Source organism: Pelobates fuscus, chromosome 4, assembly GCF_036172605.1.
Source record: "Pelobates fuscus isolate aPelFus1 chromosome 4, aPelFus1.pri, whole genome shotgun sequence".
In the NCBI taxonomy this organism is placed as follows: domain Eukaryota; kingdom Metazoa; phylum Chordata; class Amphibia; order Anura; family Pelobatidae; genus Pelobates; species Pelobates fuscus.
In genome coordinates this window covers 102,412,954-102,436,254 of record NC_086320.1, presented here as the reverse complement: position 1 = coordinate 102,436,254, position 23,301 = coordinate 102,412,954, and the positions used below count along the sequence as shown (strand labels likewise).

The following is a 23,301-nucleotide window of genomic DNA, read 5'->3' as shown; positions in this document are numbered from 1 at the left end:
AAATCTACACTGAGCATGCTGCTGTGCACAGATAATCAAATCAGAAATCAAAATTAAATTAAGAAGAAAATCACCAGAGGTGCTTTAACAAGGTGATAATATTGATCTGTGGTTTGAATAATTTCTTGAAACAATATTTTTACACAGGTAAATTGTATCAAATGTATTTGTGCCACATTGCTAATTCAATATGTCCATGAAATGGTTCCACTGACTCTGGAGTAATTACAGCTTCTGTATTTCTTTGGTTTTCATGCAATGATTTTGCTCTCATCAGTAAACTGATTTATACAGACAATGCAGTTTCCATCAATCAATATACCAGCTCTGTTTAGACACATCAGTACCCAAACTTGTTTTGAAGCTGTAGTGAAAATACATCTTGTACCACTCCATGGATGTCCGGCATTATTTTCATGGGATTTTGCATGGGATTCAGGGAACAAATATTGAAAAATAGTTCAGGGCTGGTGGGGTTTGGGGTTAAGGTTTTTTTCTTTTTAGCGCCTTGGGATGAGTCAAGTAAGAGGTTGGCGTAGATGGTAAGGGAGGCATGCGGCAGTGCACCTGCATGCATTGGCTGTGTTGCATTGTAATTCCATGCATGTGTTCCTTCTTTACTTGGAACCCTATAACGGAACTCTTAGCTGGGGTGTTTCTATGTTCCAAGCTCACCTGAGGCTGAAGCCCAAAACAAAACTAGATAACTAGATAACTCATCTTCCAAGACCCCACCCCCTCAACACACACAATTACAATCCACCCCCTAATTCAAGCAAACTCTGCATTTTGGCATTTTGGCATTCATGAGTCTTGGTTCTATCCCAGACTATGACAATCAAAAAATACACAGCTAGCAGCACAAGTAGCTGTAATAAAATATTACTTTAATCATCCAGGAAGGATGTGGCACAGCCGCACAGGTCCTACGATACCCCCATAAATGAGCGCTGTAAAACAAAGAATGGGGGATAGACAGATCACTGCCCGGCTATCCCTTAACAGCAGGATTAAAATCGACTCCCTGTATCCCAACGGTGGAGCTATAATTAAGTAATAAAATAGGGGGACATCTCCCTTTGCCCTAACGTGTGGCCAGCGAATGAGGGTTATTAAATAAAATAAATTGGGTTTTTGCCCCCCTCCAGCCCCAACCATTTGTGGTTGGCGAGATCTATTAACTAAATATTGACTCAGTGGAGAACTAATATCCCCAGCTCTTTCTGTTCCTTAAAAAACCAATATATAATATGAATGGGGCGCCTATTATTACTGGCATATATAAAGCACCAACATATTCCGCAGTGCTGTATAATTGGGGACAAATACAATATAAACAAACCAATATATAGTTGAGCTGAGAAATAGCCACTCACACACACATTTTATGCAGAGTAATTTGCTAGATAGCCTGTGAGTTTACAACCTAAAGGGGCTGTAGTGGCCAATCAGGACCTATAGCTGCAGCCTGAAAGGGAGTCCAAACTATGTCTGTTAGTTAGTCTGTGCTCTCTTCCAAAGCAACTGGAACAAGTGTTATTTATTGAAATGTGAATTGTCAGGAATTCTACATTAATTCCCCAAAAATGTAAAAAGACAATTTATGGTGTTGACCAGGAAAAGGGTCATAGCTGCAGTCTTATAAGAAGTCCCAACACCCTGTCTATACGTGCTTCTGTGTGTGAGTACGTGTTTCATTCCACAGCAACTGAAATGGCAGATCACTTATTCCTAAGTGTATACCAAATAACTTTTGGATACTGTGACAAAGACTTAAAATTTACTTTAAAATTCCACCAATTCACAACATAATGACAAACTCTGACACTCCAGCTGCTGTGTAACACAATGTAAAAATATACAAATAAATAATAGATGCATAATAGTGAAATGTGTGTTGGGGGGGGGGGGGGGGGGGGGGGGTTCTTTCCAGAATTTCCAGGTTTTGATCCAGAACAATTTGTTGGTGTTTTTTTTATATGTTTACATACATATAAACAAACAGTGTACAAAATGATTTATATATAATCTATATGTAATGTAAATATACAGACTGATTAATTAAAGTCTCAGAAACAAGGTGAAATATTACAGATGCTTCTTTGTTTTTTGTTGACTTATGTTTCTTTGGTTTTTTTTTAGCATATATCATAATCGCTATTTACATTAATTTAAACAAATTAACGTCATTGAAAACTGGATGAAAATTGTTTGGAAAATATGTGCGGCATTGGTGTTAACTTATTGAATTCATCCTTCATGCAATTCCAGTTTATTAAAGAGGTTAAAAATTTATAAAACCCTGATGGGATATGGTTTTAATGCTTCATCACACTACCCATCATTTGCTTTTCAATCTAGATCAGAATGATCTTTCTCACTTCCTTGCAATCACCTACCTGCACAGCTAATATTTTCTGAGCATTCTCTTGAGAGGCTGCCTGGAACGTCGCCAGCCCAGCCTGGTTATAGAGGCCTCGTTGTTTGAAGAACTCTAGCAAAGCCCTGTGCATCTTGCTCTGCAGCACCGAGATCTAAAGGGAAAAAAAAAAGAGGAAAGGGGGGTGGGGGGATAAAAAAAAAAATTTGAGTCAGACCAGGAGAGGAAATTAATGGCAGTGTTCAAGAAGAATGATGGAGGGAAATATAGAAAGCAGTCAATAGCCTATTCTGCACTGTACAGCCCTGACAGGAATTTCACAGTCTCTTGATTTTTCAGCCCACTCATGTGCATTCACCAGAAACCAGTCACATCTGGCTGCCAGGATGGGGGGTTAATTTTCTGTAAATGCCTCAGCAGTTTTGTTCTAGCTGAAGCAAACTCTCTGACTGCAAAGCTGATGAGTAAAATATTTCTACTTCACCCAGTTTAACTCAAAACCGATAGCCGCAGGACATATTGAACCTTTTTTGTTTTGCCTCTTTTTTTTTTTTAAAGGAATCCTGCAAGGCTTTTGGGAATAGCGCATCAGGTCAGGGCAAGGTTTAAAAATGCAAGGTTGGGATTTTGATGGACGCTGTATTTTTCCCCCCTCTCTTTCTCCTTGTAAGGCTTATGATAGCTAGGCAATGTGTGCTTTGGAGCATGGCAAAACTAAAGAGAATTAACTCAGCCATCAACTGCTAAGGGAGAACAATAACAGGAACGAAAATTCCAGATATAACTCCCTATTAATCTACTTTGCTGAACATGTGACATAAATACCTGAACTGAGCAGAGATAGTGTGAAAGATGACTTTGAAAACTGACACTGCACGTTATACAAAGTGTGGCCTTTACTTCCAAGTGAACATGTGTGGCTAATATTTTTAAGACTAAAATAACATGCTTTTACTGCAGATTTATCATTTTTATAAAGCAATTTTTGAACTGTGCAAATAAAAATGCTGCCAGATATATAGGTTGGCTTGCAATTTTATGTCTGATCCTGGCAGTACTCAGCTGTTATGTTTCAGAGTTCCACAGATATAGGCATTGGTCAGATTAAGGCAGACTAACCCTGGGTCTGTGGTGGCATTGTGAAAAATGCAGTTAAAGCTTGATGTGATAGGATTTCAGTAGCTGTCATCGATACCTAAAGTGGCACTGTGGCATGAAAATGTGTGCCCAATTATAATTTGAAAGCAATAATGCAAACACATGAATATCATTTTTAACTAAGCAAGCTGTTGTGCTGCTGGCAAAATTAGGCCCAGAGAGACTGAAAGTTAATATATTGTCTCTGAAAGGGACATTCATGTGTTTGTATGTAATGCGATAGTACGTTTGAATCCTGGTCTAAGTGTTTGTTTATTACTTTGAAACCCGGTCTAAGTGTATGTGTATAATTTTGAATCCTGGTCTAAGTGCATGTGTATACCGTTGAATCCTGGTCTATGTATATGTTTATTACTTTGAAACCTGGTCTAAGTGCATGTGTATATCTGTATGTCAGCATTGTACAGCGCTACGGAATTTGTTGGCGCTATATAAATAATAAAATAATAATAATAATAATAATGTGTGAATTTTGAATACATGGTAGTATTTATGTGTGTTTGGGGTTGTTTGTGTAGCATGAATGTGTGAACGTGGGGGTGTATTTCTGCAGCATGGCAATGTGTGTGAATGAGGAGGTATGTTTGTGCATTATGATATAGTGTATGAATGTGGGAGTGTAAACGTACAGGGTGGCAGAATTTGTTAATGTATATTGGGTAACATGACAGTAAAAGCTAAAGTTGGGGTATATGTGTGTAGAATGACAGTGTATATACATGTTGGGGTATATTTGTGTAGTGTGGCAGAATGTGTGGGTATTTTGTGGAGCATGTATGTGTATGTAAATGTTTGATAGTGTGGCAGAATGTGTGAATGTAGGTTTATATTTGTGTAGCATGTATGTGTATGTGATTGCTGGGGTATATTTGTGTAGGCGGATAGTGAATGTAATGATATATAAGTGTAGTATGAGATTTTATATGAATGTTGGGGTATATTTGTACAGCATGAATGATTGTGTGAATGTAGGGCTATATTTATGCAGCATAGAAGTTTATATGACTGTTGTGGTAGATTTGGGTTGTGTAGCAGAATGTGTGACCATAGGGGTATATTTGTGTGACTGCACAGCGTATGTGAATGTTGGAGTTTATTTGTACAGCGTTGCAGTCTGTGTACGTGTAAGAGTGCATTTGTGCAGCATAGTAATGCATGTGAATGAAGAGGTACATTTGTGTAGTGGGGCAGTGTGTGAAATTAGGCTTGTGCTAGTGTCGAGTGAAATTATGTGTGAATGTAGTAGTATATTCATATTCTGCTCTAGTGTGTGTTAAAGGAGGGATATATTTGTGTAGCATGGTAGTATGTGACTGTAGGAGTGTAGTTGTGTTTTGGAAGTGTTTGTGACTGTAGGATTATATGTGTGTAGCACGGCAAAGTATATGAATGTTTGGGTATAGTTATGCAGCATCATCCCCAGCATGGTATGTGTTAATATGGAACTATATTTATGCTTTGTGGCAGAGTGTATTTGTGGAGTTATGTGATTGTCAAGCTATATTTTTATGAGGAATATTTGTGTAGCAGTGTAGTAGTATATTTGAATGTTTTCTGTATATTTGTGTCATGTTTCATTGTTTGTCAATAATGAGGTATATTGGTATGCATTTGTGTTGTGTGGAAGTGAGTAAAAGTAGGGGTATACTTGTGTAGTGTGTGATGTAGGTATGAATTTTTGTCTTGTGGAAGGGTGTGTGAATGAAGGGGTATGTTTGTGTTGTGTGCCAGGTTGTGTAACTTTCAGTTACAGAAAAATAAGGCTGTAAACAGCATGTGATGTCAGCAGCCAATCAGAGTATGTGATTTGCAGAATACCACTGTGCAAGAGACAGATTTTTTTCTTTGCAAACTCTGATTTTGCTATTTAACCAAAATGCCAAGTCAACTGTACTTTTTTTTTCTTTATGCAAAACTGCTAAACATATTAAAAACCAGACATTGTAGACAGTTAATAAAGTTTTACATGATGGTGCATACACTATTTTGGATGATAAAGCCACTTTAAGTCAGGACAACTGAGTGAATCAATGAAAAATAAAGTTAAAAACCAGCAGTTTATAGTGTTACAGACTATATGTCCTCAGCATGTATTTTGTATACATGAAGAATGCTAAGAGGATTGTATCACTGGAGACGCTACAAACAAAAAGACATACAAGATATAAAATTGGCTACAGACGCATATTGTTTTCTGTTTTATGAATTAGAAGCAATAGCTAAATGTAGATATGCTTACTTTACTGCCAAGTGCCAAGGTATATTCAAAGTTAAGGACAATGGCTAAAATTGATCTTCAAGTATACTCTGTCTGTCTTCCTGCTGGACTGCTAATAATGTAGTTGCCCATAAATATCATGGTGTGGCAGTGTTTACATGTCTGTAGGATAAGATTAAATCATAGCATTTCTCTTCATAAATGTATTATAAGTATTAAGAAAAGTAACACAATCTGACATTTTCATGGAAATAAAGGTAGTAGTGAGTAAGGGTTTCACAGTAATAATATGTTGGGAAAGATAAACGTTTTGTCATTTGTAACTGTTTAGCAACACAGTAATTATGTTAAAACATGCTTGTAGTTTAGAATAATCCCAACAAGTTGAAAATATTTAAAAACATTAAATATTTTCTCTAAAAAGCTATTCCATGTATAACATGTCAAATTCATCTGTACGCTCTGCTAGATGAATTAAGTTACCAAAACATAATATTTTTCTTTTAATGTGTAAATTTCCAAAAATAATAACATTTATATATTTTACCTGACATCATCAGATATGTCAGATGACATAAAATGTATGTAATTTACCTGACGTCATCAGAAATGTCAGATGACATAAAATTGATATCATTTACCTGACATCATCAGATATGTCAGATGACATCAAATTGATATCATCAGATATGTCAGATGACATAAAATGTATGTAATTTACCTGACATCATCAGATATGTCACATATGAGTGAACCGGTAGGTGTGCAATAGCTTAGCACTCACTCTCACCAAATGTAGACCATTTGTGGCACATCAGAGAGAATGCTGTTAGAAATGCAGACAAGTGAGACACTTCTCTACGGGAACTTTAGACAATAAAGTAATTTTCATTTTTGTTATAAATTTTATTATATTATAAATCAATACATTTCCTAGCCACTAAGTTAGCACATTATATAGATTAAATAATGTAAAGATTAGCAGAATTTAGTCATTATATTTACAACAATAGTGAGTTGATAAAACAAATGAAAAATCAAATTGTGAAGCTGGAAAAGAGCAGATTAAATTCTTTTTTAAAATAATCTCATAGCTCCTGTCAACATTATTCTAAACTTGGGATGGGAGGAGGTAGGGTATGTAGGTGTGACTATAATGTCATTGGATCACTGATAGCATGTGGCATCTTATCGTGGCTCACATGGCGATGCAGGTTGACAGGCACCCTATACAAAGTAATACATTTTAGATAATTAATGTATTCTATGTTCACAATTTATTCCTTTGAATTAAAGGGACACTGTAAGCACCATAATCAGTATAGTGTTATGTAATAGTTATGCTGTAAGGAGTGTTTGGGTGTCCAGCATGTGTGGACAATGAAGAAGTGAAACTTTTCTTCCTTGTCATGACAGCAGCAGACAGGTCAGGTTTTGAGTGTTAGGGTAGAAGAAGTGTTTTTTTTCAAGACACTAGACATGTGCAATTCGTTTCGTTCTGAATGTACACATTTTGTGCAATTCAAATGCTTCCGAATGTTCAAAGTTTGAATTGCCTAATTTCGGAATTTCCGAACTTCCGAATTGCCGAATTTCCAAATTGCTGAAGTCCCGAATTGCTGAAGTCCTGAATTGACGAAGTCCCGAATTGCCAAAGTTCGGAAAGTGGGTTAGGGGTAGGGGTTAGGATTTAGGGTTTAGTGTTAGGCATAGGGTTAGGGGTTAGTGTTAGGGTCCGAATTACTGAAGTTCCGAATAAGTCCCGAACCGAACCGATTGCCATTGGTCCCAATTTCCAAAGCAGACACATTTTTTTTCCTACCCGAATTTCCAAACCGAATCAAATTTTTTGCGCATACACATCCCTAGCTGGAACTACACCTGCAAACACACTGCACTGTACTGTGTATGTTTATATGTTGGCTGTTTGTATTATTTGTATGGAAGGGGGGGCTTATTCTGCAGCTCTGCGTATATCTAGCAGTGTAGGTGGCTTCTCTGTGGTCCAGTGTAGACTGTGCAGACGAGGTGCAGGTCAAGAGCAGGAGCTGCGCTAGCTGCTGCGGGCTGCTCTACTCCAGTGTGGATTCCCATTCACAAGGACTGGGAGGAAGTTTTCTAGATCACTTTTTTTAAGTTATGCAATGCGTAAATTGAGGATTGTCCCTCACTACCTGCTCGGTTTACACCAGAAGATATCTGAAATCAAATTGGGACTCCTGGAAGGCTTGAACCTCTTTGGCTCTGGCAGCCTTGAGTGCCATGCAAAGGAACCTTGAGTGCCATGCAAAGGAACCATGAGTGGTATGCATGGCACATGTGCCATAGGTTGCTGACTCCTGCTCTATACATATGTATCTAACTTTTCAAAACAATAAGATTTATTAAACCACTATTCACAAATACGTGTGATGGTGAGGTTCCTAGTGCTAGTTAGATCCTGGTATTGCAGCTGGTACTTCACAAACCAGAGTCTCTTCTATCTTGCAGTAACTAGGTATAGGTCAGGAAAGGGCACAGGGAAACAGTGCCTTTTGGGTGTCCTCAAACTTGTATGAGGGTGAGTGAGTATAGAAAATATGGAGACAGAATATAGTGCACTTCAAGCATGTCAAACTCAAAGGCTAACACGGACCAAATAAACAACGTATAAAGGGACACTATAGTCACCAGAACAACTACACCTTAATGTAGTTGTTCTGGTGAGTATAATCATTATATGCAGGCATCTTAATGCAAACACTGCCTCTTCAGAGAAAAGGCCGTGTTTACATTGAAACTAGGGACACCTCCAAGTGGCCACTCCTCAGATGGCCACTGGAGTGGCTTCCTGGCTCAGTGCTGCACAGTAGGCAGCTCTGTCATTCAGCGTCTCCAAGCTCTGCATGGGAACACTGAATTTTCCTCATAGAGATGCATTGATTCAATGCATCTCTATGAGGAGGTGCTGATTGGCCAATGGAATTTGGCCCCACCCTCTTGCTAATTTTAACCAATTCAATGCTTTCCCTATGGGATTGGCTAAAAATCGGCAATTCTGACGATGTCACCAAGGGGGCGGGGCCAGTGCCGGCGGACCTGCACGGTGCTGGAAATAAGGTGAGTTTTCCATGCTTTTAAGGGTAGTAAGGGGGAGGCAAGCCACCTTAATGGTGGGTGGCATCTGGGCCACAAATATATCCATTGTGGGCTGAAAGTTTGACTTGCTTGGTGTACTTGAAAAAGCTCCTTTGGGTGAAATGTGTTAGTGTTTTTATATTATTGGTTTTATTATCTTTGTTTTAAATACAACTAGTTTTTTACCTTACCTGGTCCTTCCTGATTTTATCCCTGAATATTTTATCTGGAGGAGACACACTTTCTACCTCCTTGGTGGGGAGGAAACCACCTATGCTACACAGGATTGAGCAAACACCTAATTTTTCGCTCTCCTTTTGTGAGTATACCTCCTTTTATTTTGCTTTCATAACAAAACAGAGAGCACTATTTCTAGGTTTTTATTCTCATTTTATGTATTTGGTGAATATATGTGACACTGCAATTTGGAGGGAAATACCCGTGAACGCTCAACACTCTAACTGACGCTTGACCCTGACCTACCATCTTCAAGGAACCAAGCTGAGGGACATATCCACAATGGGGATTATAATGCCCATTTGCATATATCTGGAGCTGAACATAAGCTCCAGAAAATTGCCATTTTTCTTATTTTACCTAACCACTTATAGCATATACTACACTATATTCTGTCTTCATATTTTCTATATTGACTCACCACCATACGAGTTTGAGGACTCCCAGAAGGCAATATTCACAAATACTCAGTCTAATGTGACTACAAGGTGATGTAAAGGTCTTAAGCGTGCTTCCCTAGCAGGTAAGACTTTTACAATGGACAGGTTAAGAAGTTAACAAGTGCAGTAGATAATACATGAATTACTTTTGCTAACACAGCAGTATAAGCATTAGCCCCAGAGGCAGTACTAGAGATGAATGCCTTCTTTATCTGTTAATTTCAGAGGTTCAACTGTACCTCAACTCATGTATGCTTCACAGGCAGACAATGTTTCAACACCAAGTGTCTTCATCAAGCTGTATAAAAACAGTTAGTGTTGAAACATTGCCCAGCCTTGTTTAATAGCTTAATAAAACCACCATTATACCATCTTGCCATATGCTTGTACGTTGATCCAGTAAATAAGGTCATCTCCTATGGCATAGACATGGAAATTTGGCTTTAAATTGAGTGCCACACACACCCATTTTCTACTTGACAACTCATATATGGCCATAGAAAGTCAATATAGTGACTGTCTAATATATAATAATAATAATAATAATAATATAGGAACTAGTCCTGGTAATGTCTGCACTATTAATGTGTTCCTAGCACAGCCTATGTTAGGGTATGGTTCTCATAACAGGAGGGAAGAATCATGCATCACGCCTTGGGGCACCTTAGTTTAATCGGGCCCCGACTCTCACTGGATGAATATCTACCAAAATAAACTGTGCTATTACAAATATTGGCCTTAATTTTATTATTTTGTATCTCCATCAGAGATGATTTAATCCTATTAGAAAAAAAACTTTGTAAATTATTTATCTACAAATATTCCTAGAGACTTAAAATTGTGACTTCTGTAAATAAATCGTTTGAAAAGTTGTTTTTCTAACGGAATCGAATAATTTCTCATTAAAAATAAATAAATCTAGGTCATAATTTGATAATTTTATTGGTGCTACAGAATACATTGCAATATAAACATTATATCCTGAATACCCTGAAATATATTTTATTGGTAAGTAGTCCATTTCTGTACACACAGTATCAGACATCAGAACCTAATTACAACTGGACAACAATGCATTAACCATACAGTAAATAACGCTATCAAAACACCACACACTGCAAATACCACCATTTAGTAAATACCTCATTAATCCCTAATTTCCTCATTAACTGGTCGTTTGAATGCATTTCTACATATATGAAGAGATTGCATCCCACAGCACACTGGCACCAGCACAATGAAGAAATCAAACATTCAATGAACAAGGTCAGACGTTTTGCAGTGTTTCATGTTTGCCTAACATTTCAAATTAACCCAACACCAACCAAAGATTTCTTCAACTGCCTCCTCAATGTGAGTGAATGAACAATCACCCCCCAATCGTTTATAGTGAGTGACAAATGAAAATGACTACAATTATTGATTAATATATATGAAGGCAATTTTGATATTATACCTGAGCTTTTTGTTATCAGTGTAATGGAAATGTGTGACTATATCAATAAACGTTTAGTAGTTCAAATTAAATTACCATATGTAATTATTTGTTTTACCATGCTGAATATATTCATATTTCTTATATTTTCAAACATGGATGGAATGAAGGAAAAATCTAATTACATTAACTATAACGTTGGAATGGTAGCATTCATACAAATTGCAAAATTATTGATGTAATATGTATCACATATACAATCATATCGTTTATATAGAAAAAAAGAGAAAGGAGAGTTGACAGAATACTAGTTGGCCATGTTTTAATCGTGGCTACAATGTTTTTTTTAGTTTTTATCTTCTTCGTCTCTTGAGCCCCGTTTGATAGTGAGCCATTCTCAGAGGGGTTTATGGGTATACAAAACTTACCTTCTTGTTAAGCGGAAACCGGAAATGGATTTAATATGCATGCAAGTATGGGGGAGAAGGGAAGAAAGGTATTATTATTATTTTTTTTATTTTTTTTCACTTGCTCCCATTATGTTTTCAGATGACGCGGGTCAAGGGAAAGCAATTTCTACTCAACGTCTTTTGACTATTTGGATTGTTACTGTTCCACTACATTTCTGTAATACTTTTCTCTTTTTTGACAAACCTAACTATTGATATCCATTTCCAACTACTGCCAAATGTATTACTTTCTATTGTTGTTAATAACGATGTCATTATGGGAGATGTAGTCCAAAACATCTGGAGTGCCAAAGGTTGCCTATCCCTGGTCTAGCCTAACTGATTCACTCAAGTACCAATGGAACAATTTGGGAGGAAACTGTCAAATGTAAATATTCTATATAATATAAACTTTTGTTTTCTAGTGCTTCTGTTCGTGTTCCTCACCCAGATGCGTCTCCATTTCCAACACAAGAGGCAAACTGTTTTGTTTTACAATATTTCGATACACCTTGTTTGTACCGGTATATTGCTTATTATAACAATGCTATTGCCAATCCCGTAATGGACGGGCCATTTTCCACTGTTCTTCTTATTATTTTATTGACGTTTTTATTTTTACTTTTTTCTTAATGAGTGTTCATTCATTTATGTTATCTTTATACATGTTGATTATCATTAAGCAGTATGTGCTGAGAAGTTAGCAAGTAATGTGTTACAAAATAAATCTGTTAAAAATAGCCAAATGGTTCAAATACCCTAATATAGGGTGTATCTCACTTATGAGGCAAATATGTGAGTTTCTGTGTACAGTATTGCCATTTCGGCTTTATTATATACGTGCCATTTGGAACATTGTTATCAAAGGAATTATCTACTCATAAGTCATTGATACACTCACACAGTGTTTCATCAACACACATTTCCAGTGACATTTTCAGTGATAGAAACACTCACTGACAGACATACACACAGTCACTGACTGATACACACACACTCACTGACAGATACACACACACTCTAACTTAATTGACACACATTGACAGAAACACACACTCACTAACAAACACACTCACTGATGTGACAACACTGACAGGCACAATTTCACTGACAGACACAATTTCACTGACAGACACACACTCTCGTTGATAAACACAGTCACTGACAGATACATACTCTGACTGATTTGACACACACTGACAGACACACACATACAAACTGACAGACAGACACTCATTCACTCATTGACACACACACACACACACACACACACGCACACTCTGATTCTAAACAGACACACTCATTGTGACCTTGGTAGTCCCACCACAGGCCCCTACTAAATAGAAGTCTGAACCTCCTAAATAGATGAAGTCACAAAACACTTGATATTGGTTAAAAGTTAAAAACAAGTACTTTGAATGAATTCTCACAACACTAATGAGAGTATGATGCTGTTGTAGAACTGCAACTCCCATGAGGCTTTGACATCCTTCATGTCAGCATCAGAAAGTTGCAACTCTGCAATAGCTGGGGAGGAGAGGGAGCCACTTTATGGCCAACCTGTCCAAAAGCAATCCTTGTAATGAACACAGTACGGGGATTAGAGGTAGCCCAGGATTGCAGTGTATCATTGCTGTATACATTTCATGCAGCCCATATACAGGCTACAAAATACTTCTGGCTCCTACCCAAATAAGAAGAATAAACTAAGATAATGCTGTCTGACCCCATACTCTTGCCGCACTGACCATTAGATAGAGGATTTCTAGCTAATCTACAGGGACCCCAGGTATGACCACAGTAAAGCACTGAAATAACTTCTTAGAAGAGCAGTTTTAAGGTAGTCCACTGCCTCTCTGCCTAGGGTGGGGGACTTACCATAATGAAGTCACTTAGATGTGGGGTGATCTGTTACTGCCAGCATGGGCCCCTCCACCTGCACTGCAAACCTTCTCAGTCTGACTTCACCTATTGTCAGGGGACCCTAGCTACAGGAATATCAGAAGATGTATCAGCAGGGGTCCAGGGCTGCCGGACCCCCTGCGGTAGTTTCGCCATTGGTTGTATAGTAGTGTGTAGTCATAGAGACACACACTGCACCCAATACACAGACACACATACACTGCATCCACTAAACTGACACACACACTGCATCCACTACACAGACACACACTGCATCCACTGCACAGACACATACTGCATCCACTACACAAACAATGCATCCACTGCACAAACACAGGCACTGCATGCAGTACACAGACACACTGCATCCAGTTCACAGACACAAACAGTATGGAGTACGCAAACACAGACACTGCATCCACTGTACAAACACAGACACTGCATCCACTACACAAACACAGACCATGCATCCACTACACACACGCACACACTGCATCCACTACACACACACACACTGCATTCACTACACAAATGCAGACACTGCTACCACTACACACTGCTTCCACTACACATACACTGTATACACTACACAATAATGCTAATCATAGGCATTCCATGTGCAGGGACCTGATGATGAGTTCTCGCATGGAGCTCTGGCAAGGCCCTATGTTTGTTCTTCACAGTGCAAGCCAATTTAATGACATGCTTGCGCTGTATTTGCTTGCAAATTTTTTCTTGTGTCTCCATAAGTGGGATACCAGATGACAAAAGGGCCAGGAAACATGTGTTTGGAGCCTGCTTGTAGGACAGCGTGTGTACAATGAGCTGTTTGTGGTGTGGTGCTTTGTGTAAATAGCTTTCACTTGTATTCTACCTGTAGTGTAATATATGTGGCTAGGTGCTGTAGAGAGTTTCTGTGTGTGTGTGTGTGTGTGTGTGTGTGTGTGTGTGTGTATGTATGTATAAGAGGCATAGTATGTGTATAGTGGATATAGAGTTTCTGCATAGGGACTCTAGTGTGTATAGGGAATTTGTGTGTGTTCTGGGCTTGTTGAGATTGTATGCGTCTAGTAGTGTGTTGGTGCACAGGAAACATAGTGTGTGCATAGGGATCTAGAATGTGTACAGGGGATGAAGGGTGTGGTGCATGGTGTGTTTACATCGAATCTAGTGTGTGCAAGAAATCCAGAGTGTATATATGGGATTAAGTGTGATAGTGGTGCAGTGTGTTAATGTGTTGGGTGGGATACGGCTTAAGTGGAGCAATGACAGATAGATAGATAGATAGATAGATAGATATTTGTGTGTACTGTATTACTTTTTTTTTTATACAAACTTTATTTCACCCTCTCTTTTTCTTATCTTATCTTATATTTTTCTTATAGCGACTCTAGCCTGCACCACCGGTGGTTTTTGCTTCAGTTTACTCTTCTTGTGAGCTCTGGCATTGTGATGTATCAGAGCATTGCTGTAGTAACCCATGACAATGCTCCTAACTGCAAGAGTTCATGTGAGAAATACTCTGACTGTGCCTGGAAAAGTGCAGGTTCGAGCCTCCTGGGTCCTATTCACTCTTCACCTCTCCTGCTGAAAGGTGCATTGAGCTGGCAAGGATCTATAATCTCCCCATCGGCCCATGAAGACACACAACATAAAGGGCATTTGGATAGTGCCGGCTCTTATATGGCTGGCAGGGGAGATCCTTTGATTTCCCCTGTCGGATACCACAAACGGCTGTCACAGCCCACTTAATGTGGCTTAAACTTAATTGTACCAATGTGTAACCAGTTTCTTTCAGAATTCACATACATTGTATGCAGGTAGATTCTATTCAATTAAATATCACAACATCAAAATATAAGGGGACCTCTTTCTGGAAGGATGTAGACTTTGCTAGAAAGCATATATTTAAACAAACAGCATCATGAAGACCAATGACCCCCTTCTTAATAGCCTTGCTAAACACTATATTAGTGATTTTTCTTTTTATATCAGACAGCTGCTTTTAGTTAAATTAAAAACTACTACGGTAATATGATCCTGCCCCCTCCATTACCAATAGAGATCCTGAAGAGGTCTCATCCAGAGCCTCAGCCCCCAAAGCCACTAGCAAGGCCAAGGGTCAGAGAAGCAACCACATAACACAAAAGCAGTGGTAACTATGTAACAGCTGAATAGAACCAAAACAGGAGTGTAAGAAGCCATACATGGGACAAGTATAACCCAAGTGGTCCATGAAGTTGGTCTTCATGGATGTATAATGGATTATGGAATATAAAAATTATAATAAATCTCATTTGAAATTTATCAAAAAGTAGACATTGCATCAATTTAAAATTGTTATCTGGGCTCAGACTTGAATGTGTAAAATGCTTCAATGTGTCACAAAGTCAACATTGCTTATTACCCTTAGAACACAATCTCCATCATTCAGTACAAATCAACAACATGAATGTCTGTGGAAAGCTAAACAAACAAAACAAAAAAACAAAAAACCCCAAAGGATCTAGATAGGTAAAGAATATCTTCTGACATCTTAGAACACGTATGCAACTGTTTTGTTTTTAATTTAATTAGCATTTGTGATGCATTAAAACATAATTTTGGTCTTCAAAAGTATTAAGTAAGTTTTGTAAATAAAAATGTAGCCCCCTAAAAGGGAGATGAATACTTATAAAGGGCAGTGGGTGAGTGGGTAGGACATTTAGCAACACTCCAAGCACCATAACACTACTACCCACTGTAGTGGCTATGGTACCAGGAGCAATTTGTCAAACAGTTTAAGAATAGTTTGACGAAGGTACCTGAATCCCCCTGGTCACCCGAGGCCGCAATGCCAAGTTCAACGCCTTTACTGGTCATGACATTTTGAGTGTTCTCATAAGCTTCATATCTCAACCCATGGTGTTTGTTTTTGCTGTTAACTCTTTGCCCACTGGATGCTTTGACTTTTTTATGCTATTTATTTACCCACCCAACCCCCCCACTCTCCCCTCTGCCCACTCACACACTATTTCTGTATTCTTGAATTTGTTTTAAAGTCTGGAACCTATTTAGATATCATAGATATCCCTAAACAAAAAGCAGATCACGTTTCTATTTTGCAGTTGGACCACCGGTCCCATTACTTGACAAGTAATCATTTTATTCATAAGCAGTGACACTAATTGTGTTTTATACAAAAGCCCGTCTATTTTATTTGTAGATTACTACACAAACCCAATGAATTTGGATATCCAAAAAGACAAGCTAGGCAAGCAACAGGAGATCCCTGTGTTGTTGTCCATGTGCCCTCACATCGTTGCCTCGGAGCCAAATCCATGTATCTTTGTTGCTTTTTTTTTTTTATTCTTTATTTTGTTGTGCACAGCATTTTCAGACAGGCATGTGCTGCCATTTCAGTGGTAACAGGCTTTGGTATAATCTATTTTGAGTGACAATTGCATGGCATAGAGGCATATATCACATTTTTCAATAAGGAATAACAGGAAAATGTAACAGTTTGGTTAGTCACATCTACACATTGGAGTTGGTCCAGTATTGTGTATAGACTGTGTGATAGGTTGTAGTCTACTATGGGACTAGCTAAACGTGGTAGGGTGTGAATGCTGGGCAGGCATGGCGGTTCAAAGGTACTACAGTGTTTTGTATCAGCTGTATGTCTGTCTGGCTGGTCGTATGCTCTCAGGGGAGCATTGTAGGTGTTTAAATCCATGCTCGTGTCTATCATGCTGTGTGTGTAGTAAGTCAGGGACATAGGCATTGTGTTCGTGTCTGGCGTAGCTGTACCTGTGCTGTCGTTGGGGGTGTCTTGCTCTGCCTCTACATTGAGGTTGGGGACCCCTAACCATGGGGGTGGCGGGAGATGTGTGTTTGTTGGGACTAGGTGTCTGTCAGGGCTTCTACTGTGATGTCCGTTCTGTGTGGTAGTCGAGGTCATAGGGCCTTATGCCTATGTGGGCTATAGGCCTAGGGACCTGAGGGTCCGTGAGTTAGTCAGATCAGAAGGAAGTTGCTTTTTAATATTAATGAAATGCTCATTACTATGTGACAGTGAGGGTAGCACACAAGGTTACATCAGCAAAAAGAGATGCACATCTTTCAGATCAAGGCTACAACCAAAATGTAACCAGGATGCAAGAGATAGACCATGTAGCATCTTAAACACAGGAATCTTATACAGAGGGTTACAAAAACCTAAAATACTATATTTAAGTGCACTACAGGCAAGCAAAATAAATATAATAAGAAAGATAAACAACCATGTTACAAATTTAAACATCGTGTCATCCTATAACATTACATATCCTCCCCTGAAAAGGATAACTTTATGTCCTCTCTAATTAATTACACTGTTATTGTTACTACAGTAGCATCAATATCCTTATATGTTAAAGGTAACCAACTCATGGTTTCCACTGAAATATCTATCAGGTCATATCCGCATCCTGCACCCTGTTTTGTGTAACTTGTTTTCCATTATATAAATTCTGAGAAAGAAAAGCAGGCTGTCAGACAGACAGACAGACAGTATAGTAACCCATAAAATTCCTCTAAGGAATCAAGGACCTGAGTTACTCTCGTCCATTTTAGAAAACAATGTGTTTCAGAATCATGGCAAAGATAACAGCACATTGTTCTTGATGTTTTATTTGTCTGATGATGTTAGAAGCGTGTATTTACTATGAGATAAATGATTGGATAATCAAGTGTATGGTTTAGCTAAAAGCAGCTGCCCCCTAAAGCTGAACGAAAATCAGACGAACATAATTACAGCCAGTGTACTAACAGGAGAGACTACACTTTTTTTCATACAATTAAAGGCTAAATTATATTCTGGGCACAATTCCCTTTGAAATACGTTGTTAGTATTTAAATTTAATTGCTGGCTTATAATCTGCCCTGTAATCTGTTTTAAATAAGACAAAATAATGTAATCAATTAATTATGTTTTACATACATCAACGATATGAATAGAAAAAAAAATAGATAAACATAATAGGCAATAATGCTTAGCGTTTGCAAAACAATAAACCTCACTTTAATGTGCATTTAATATTGATATTTGCTGAAACATAATTAACTTATTTAGACCGCTTTTCTGTTTTATATTTAAAAGTCTAATTTTGTATTAGTTACCATGCACAACATAACAAGTAATGCACTGTCATCATTAGGCTCTGCTTTCACCACAGCTGATATGCAAATTAATGCATTCGAAGATACAGTGATGCTGCTACAGCACAATCTCAATGGTCTGGAACTCTCCTGACCAATCAGAACACAGAGTTCTTCAAGCTTGATAGTCAATTAAGGCTATATGTTTGTCAAGGAAGTTGCAGAGACCATAATCTTAACAATTCACTACACATTCATAAACTGTACTTTCTGCATGCGTTGACCATTTCTCTTAGGATCAGTAAATATACAATTATACATTGTTTTTACTAAGGGAAAATGTACATTTTATAGCATAGACGCTCAGAAAAAAGTTTCCTCCTAACCTTTTGCATGGCTTTAAAACAAATTTTGGCTTTCAACGTATGATGGTATGATAATTATTTTAAGCAATATGCACCAGGCTGATATAATGAAAAGTAAATGTGATGTGTTGGAAAATGTAAAGTGTAAGCCATCCTGAAAGGCTGACAAAGGAAAGGTTTTAAAGTATGACACATATCATACAATTTAGTTAAATTCTCTCGAATGTGTTTTACCGGATGTTTGTCAGCCCAGCATTGAAAAGTATGAATTTGGGATGGCGGGTGCAAAGTTCCTATGTGGAGCATGCCAGTGATGCTATTTACACCACTGGTGATGCAGTGGGCAGGTCACCTTCTCCCAGAAACGGGCACATCTTACAAAAGCTGGCATGTCAACCAGTAGTGCATACATGTCAGGCTGTCTGCTAGCCACACATGCCAGCACTACTTGAGAGTTCTGTTAGCTGCACTGGACAGCACCACTTTAGATTTTTGTTAGCTGCACTGACCAGCACCATTTAAGATTTCTGTTGGCTGCACTGGCCAGCACCACTTGGGATTTCCACGTGCAGTAGTATGTGGAAGCCCTGAGGTGGGTTTGTATAGCAAAGACACGTCTGATGATGAGTTCACCCTACACTAATTAGAGGACTTGTCTTTGGTGTCCCTATTAGGATGGCTTGGGCAGGGGCCTATTCCTATTCCTGACTGGTGGGAGGTATGGAAGTATCACCCATAAAAGATGGGTTCAGCTTAACAAACATGTAAGCTAGCATCTACTTATGACTGCAGTTGTGTATCTGTGCACCTCCCCTGGGGGCCTGACACTGCAGGTAATTGCACCAGAAGGCATATGGTTTACGTATACTGAGCCAGAACCTTCAATATTGAATAGATGCAAGGCAGACAGAAAAACCCATATTTTACAGCCTCAAACAGTACAAAATATATTACTGACATTCAAAGCTTCATCAAAGCTTCATCATCTTCAAAGGCTACACCATATTTACTATTATAATGTTGTATTTTAGTGTATTTTAGAATACACTACGCGTGTGCTGTAGTTTAAATGTATGTCTCTGGGAAGCATACATTGCAACAAAGTAACAAGGTTTTATATTCAAACATACAAAGCAATGTGTTAAAATAGCAGTTATCATGTGTAATAATTGATATCGTAATAAATGTTAACAATTACAAACTTTTATAAGATCACTTATTACGCATCCTTTCACATTTGTCAATCAGTACAAAATCTTGTGTTTTTGAGACTTTGGGTTATAAACGAACTGCAGTGAGGCATTGACTAAGGATTCGATAGGCTGGGCAGTTACTGGTGCACTGAGCTTTAGCAACATGACTGGTAATTTGTCTGGCACAGATGTAGATTTCATTTTTGACTGTGAAGATGCTCAGTTATCTCGCTAGTAGGTTTATGGGTAGATTTGTATTTATATTTCAGTGACAGTGTGAGATTGCTGAAGGCTATTCAGTGCCAGCTAACTTCTTCTCATATCACCCTGCTTGGACAGCCCCCTTACCAAAATATTATATAAACCCCCTGAATAGTCACACTACTTTAATCTTCTTTTGTTGGTAATTTAGGGCTACAATCAGTGGTGTATAGGTATTATTTCTGTAAGGGGACAATCAAGTATGAAGCCCCTTCATGTCCCTGTAAGCCACATTCATTGCCTATGTGTATTAACTGTAAAAATACTGATAATGCATTCTGCATGTTCGTGATGGGGTAGAGTAAGTGTATGTGCTTTCAGTGGAGGCACATTCATAGGGGCACTTGGGGGCTTCACCCCACCAGTTTTTATGTGGAGAAAAATTTATTTGCAGTAGTTTAGACACACTAACATTATTTTTCTTGAGGAGAGGGTGGTAAGCTAAAGAAAAACAGATACAATGAGTGTCTCTTTAATTCTGTAATAGGTTTCAGTTGTGCAAGGCCCATCCAACCTAATTGGTAGCTGTTTGGAAAGCATGTCAAGCTAGACATGTAAAAAAAAATGGGTTGGTTTTAAATCTGCCCTGTTTCAGCAGGTTTTGCACATGCCTATTGTCCTTTCAGAAGACATTTCTGGAATTTCGTTTGAGCTGCCATTTGGGCAGCAGAGACAGTTGCCCATGAGAGGAGGCATGATATTGGCCTTTCTATTCAGGTTCCATCATTGGCTGACAGCACCAAGTGGTGGGGTTACAGTTCCCACAGGAGAGAGAAGCAAGAAGCCATCTTGGAAGTAACACAGAGAAAGTACAGCAGCAACAGCTCTTAGCCCTGCCAAATGTAAGTGTATAAGGTTATATTTTTCTCTCCCAAAATAGCTCTAGTGACAGCCTAAGGGCTGATTAGGCAAAGCCATTTACTCATTTAATTAATATATATAAAGCCAGGGATGCCAACGTGTGACAAGGGGAGAGGGGCATTTCTTACACAGAGCACTGCGCTGCCTGTTAATAATGTTTTTTATAACTCCTGCTGCACATAACCATCTAAAACACTCATGTTGTGACTAGTTGAAAAGTTGGAAGTTTCAAACTGCAGGACTGGAGCTGTGACTCTGAGGACTGATCTGATTTAAAGCTGTTTTAATGATTGTTGATTCTGTTAACCATTTCAGCTACTTCTTGGTTCCATATTACCACTGCAGTTCAATTATATTGCCAGCTACAAAGGTAATAAGGAATCTATCAGTATCCTGCTGCTTTAACCCTGTGTGCTGAGAACTATTAGAGATTCAGGAGTAGCTGACAAGTCTGGAGTCTATCAGTATCTTCATGCTTTAACCACGTGTACACTGTGAGCTGAGACCTAATGGAGAGTTAGGAGTAGCTGACATGGTTGGAGTCTATCAATATCTTCATGCTTAAACCATGTGCACACTGTGTGCTGAGAGCTAATGGAGTAACTCACATGTTTCATAACAGCAGAAATTTTAAATAGAAATCCAAAGCATTTTACAGAGACATGTACTGTTTGGGGATATCTGTATTGCAGCTCTGTGTAATCCATCACAGTGTAATGATATTGATTTTGCAAAGGTTTGGAGTCCAGCAGCCAGATCAGCAATGTTTTCTGCTACAAGTAGCCACTCGTTACCCAGGTGGTTGAGCCCCTGAGCCTTGAGTGGCCGTCTGGTCTTAAGCAGAGATGACAGACTGGAACAGAAAGATAGTAATCGTAGTGAGGTAAGCTGAGGTCAGTGGGAAGGAGAAGCAGCAAAGTCAGAACGGTCCAAATTCAGCAACAAGTAGGAGAAACAGGAACAAGCTTGATTATAGAGTACAGGAACCACAATAATCTGGCAAAGGTACAGAGACAGGAAGTGGCTTATATAGGCCAAGAACCAGACACCTGACCAGACACAGCTGAAGAGAGTTGTCACTGATATCATTGCTTGAAGAGTCAAGGTTATCAGATCTCAGGTAAATGTGGCAGGCTGGTGAACTGGTAAGAAAGTCTTTAGCAGCATGTAAACCAGGGTTCGAAACCCAGCAGAGTCAGCTCCTCATATCACCCCCCTCTGGATGCCCTTTTTCCTGGTTTAGCAGGGTACTGTGCGTAGAAAGACCAAAGAAGATCAGGAGCGTGAATATTGTCCACTGGTTCCCAGAATCTATCCTCCTCACCATATTGAACAGTATTGAAGCTTGTTGCGGAAGATCCTGAAGTCAAGAATTTTTTCCACCTTGTATTAATCTTCACCATCCACCAGGACTGGTGGTGGGGCAGGCAGGGCTCGACCAGGGAAAGTATTTTCATGAAAAGGTTTAAGCAATGCAACGTTAAACACTGGATGTATTTTCATGGAATCTGGATGTTGCAGACAGAAGGTGACAGCATTGATCTGAACTTTTGACCCAATTTATGAGAAGGAATCCTAAGCTTGAGATTCTTTGTTGACAGCCAAACCTTGACATCAACATGATAAACTGGGGCCTCCTTTCTATGCCTATCAGCAGCTCTTTTGTAACATTCCTGGTCTAACTAATATGGTACGACATGCTTTAAGATTTACTTGACCTTACCAGCTATTCTCTATTTATTTTTTATTTATTTTTTACTTTTATCACAACTCATTATTTTGTGCTAATTTTGTAATTCTTTATTTTATTGTGCAATTGGTGAACAAATCACGACAGCGGGACAAAGCAAATGATAACGTACATATTGTAACAATGACATGGCATTCAGATTTCTTGCACATTTTTGTTATTTACACAATGGAACAGCATCAATCACTAAACATTTAGAGGTATAACTATGCATCATTTTGATTGAACAGCACAATTTTGGGGAGTGTGAGGATTATAGTAGCTGAAGGTTAATATGCTTATATGACTAATATGTGTTTTCAGGAGTAGTGTGGCATGCAAGCATGAATACCTGCTAAACATATTAGTGGTGAAAATATTAAGTTATAGACCACAAGCTGGATACATGTGTTCAAGTGGTAGCACAGTGAGAGAACA

At 38.6% G+C, this 23,301-nt stretch overlaps 1 protein-coding gene across 1 annotated transcript in view; it reads right to left on the bottom strand.

Annotated features, from left to right (window-relative positions):
* Positions 1 to 23,301, bottom strand: part of CCDC178 (coiled-coil domain containing 178) — a 418,122-nt gene that overhangs the window by 22,726 nt on the left and 372,095 nt on the right. Inside the window, exon 19 of the mRNA XM_063451434.1 lies at positions 2,400 to 2,534. Coding sequence (XP_063307504.1) covers positions 2,400 to 2,534 — 135 coding nt within the window. The remainder of the gene's footprint in view (positions 1 to 2,399; positions 2,535 to 23,301) is intronic.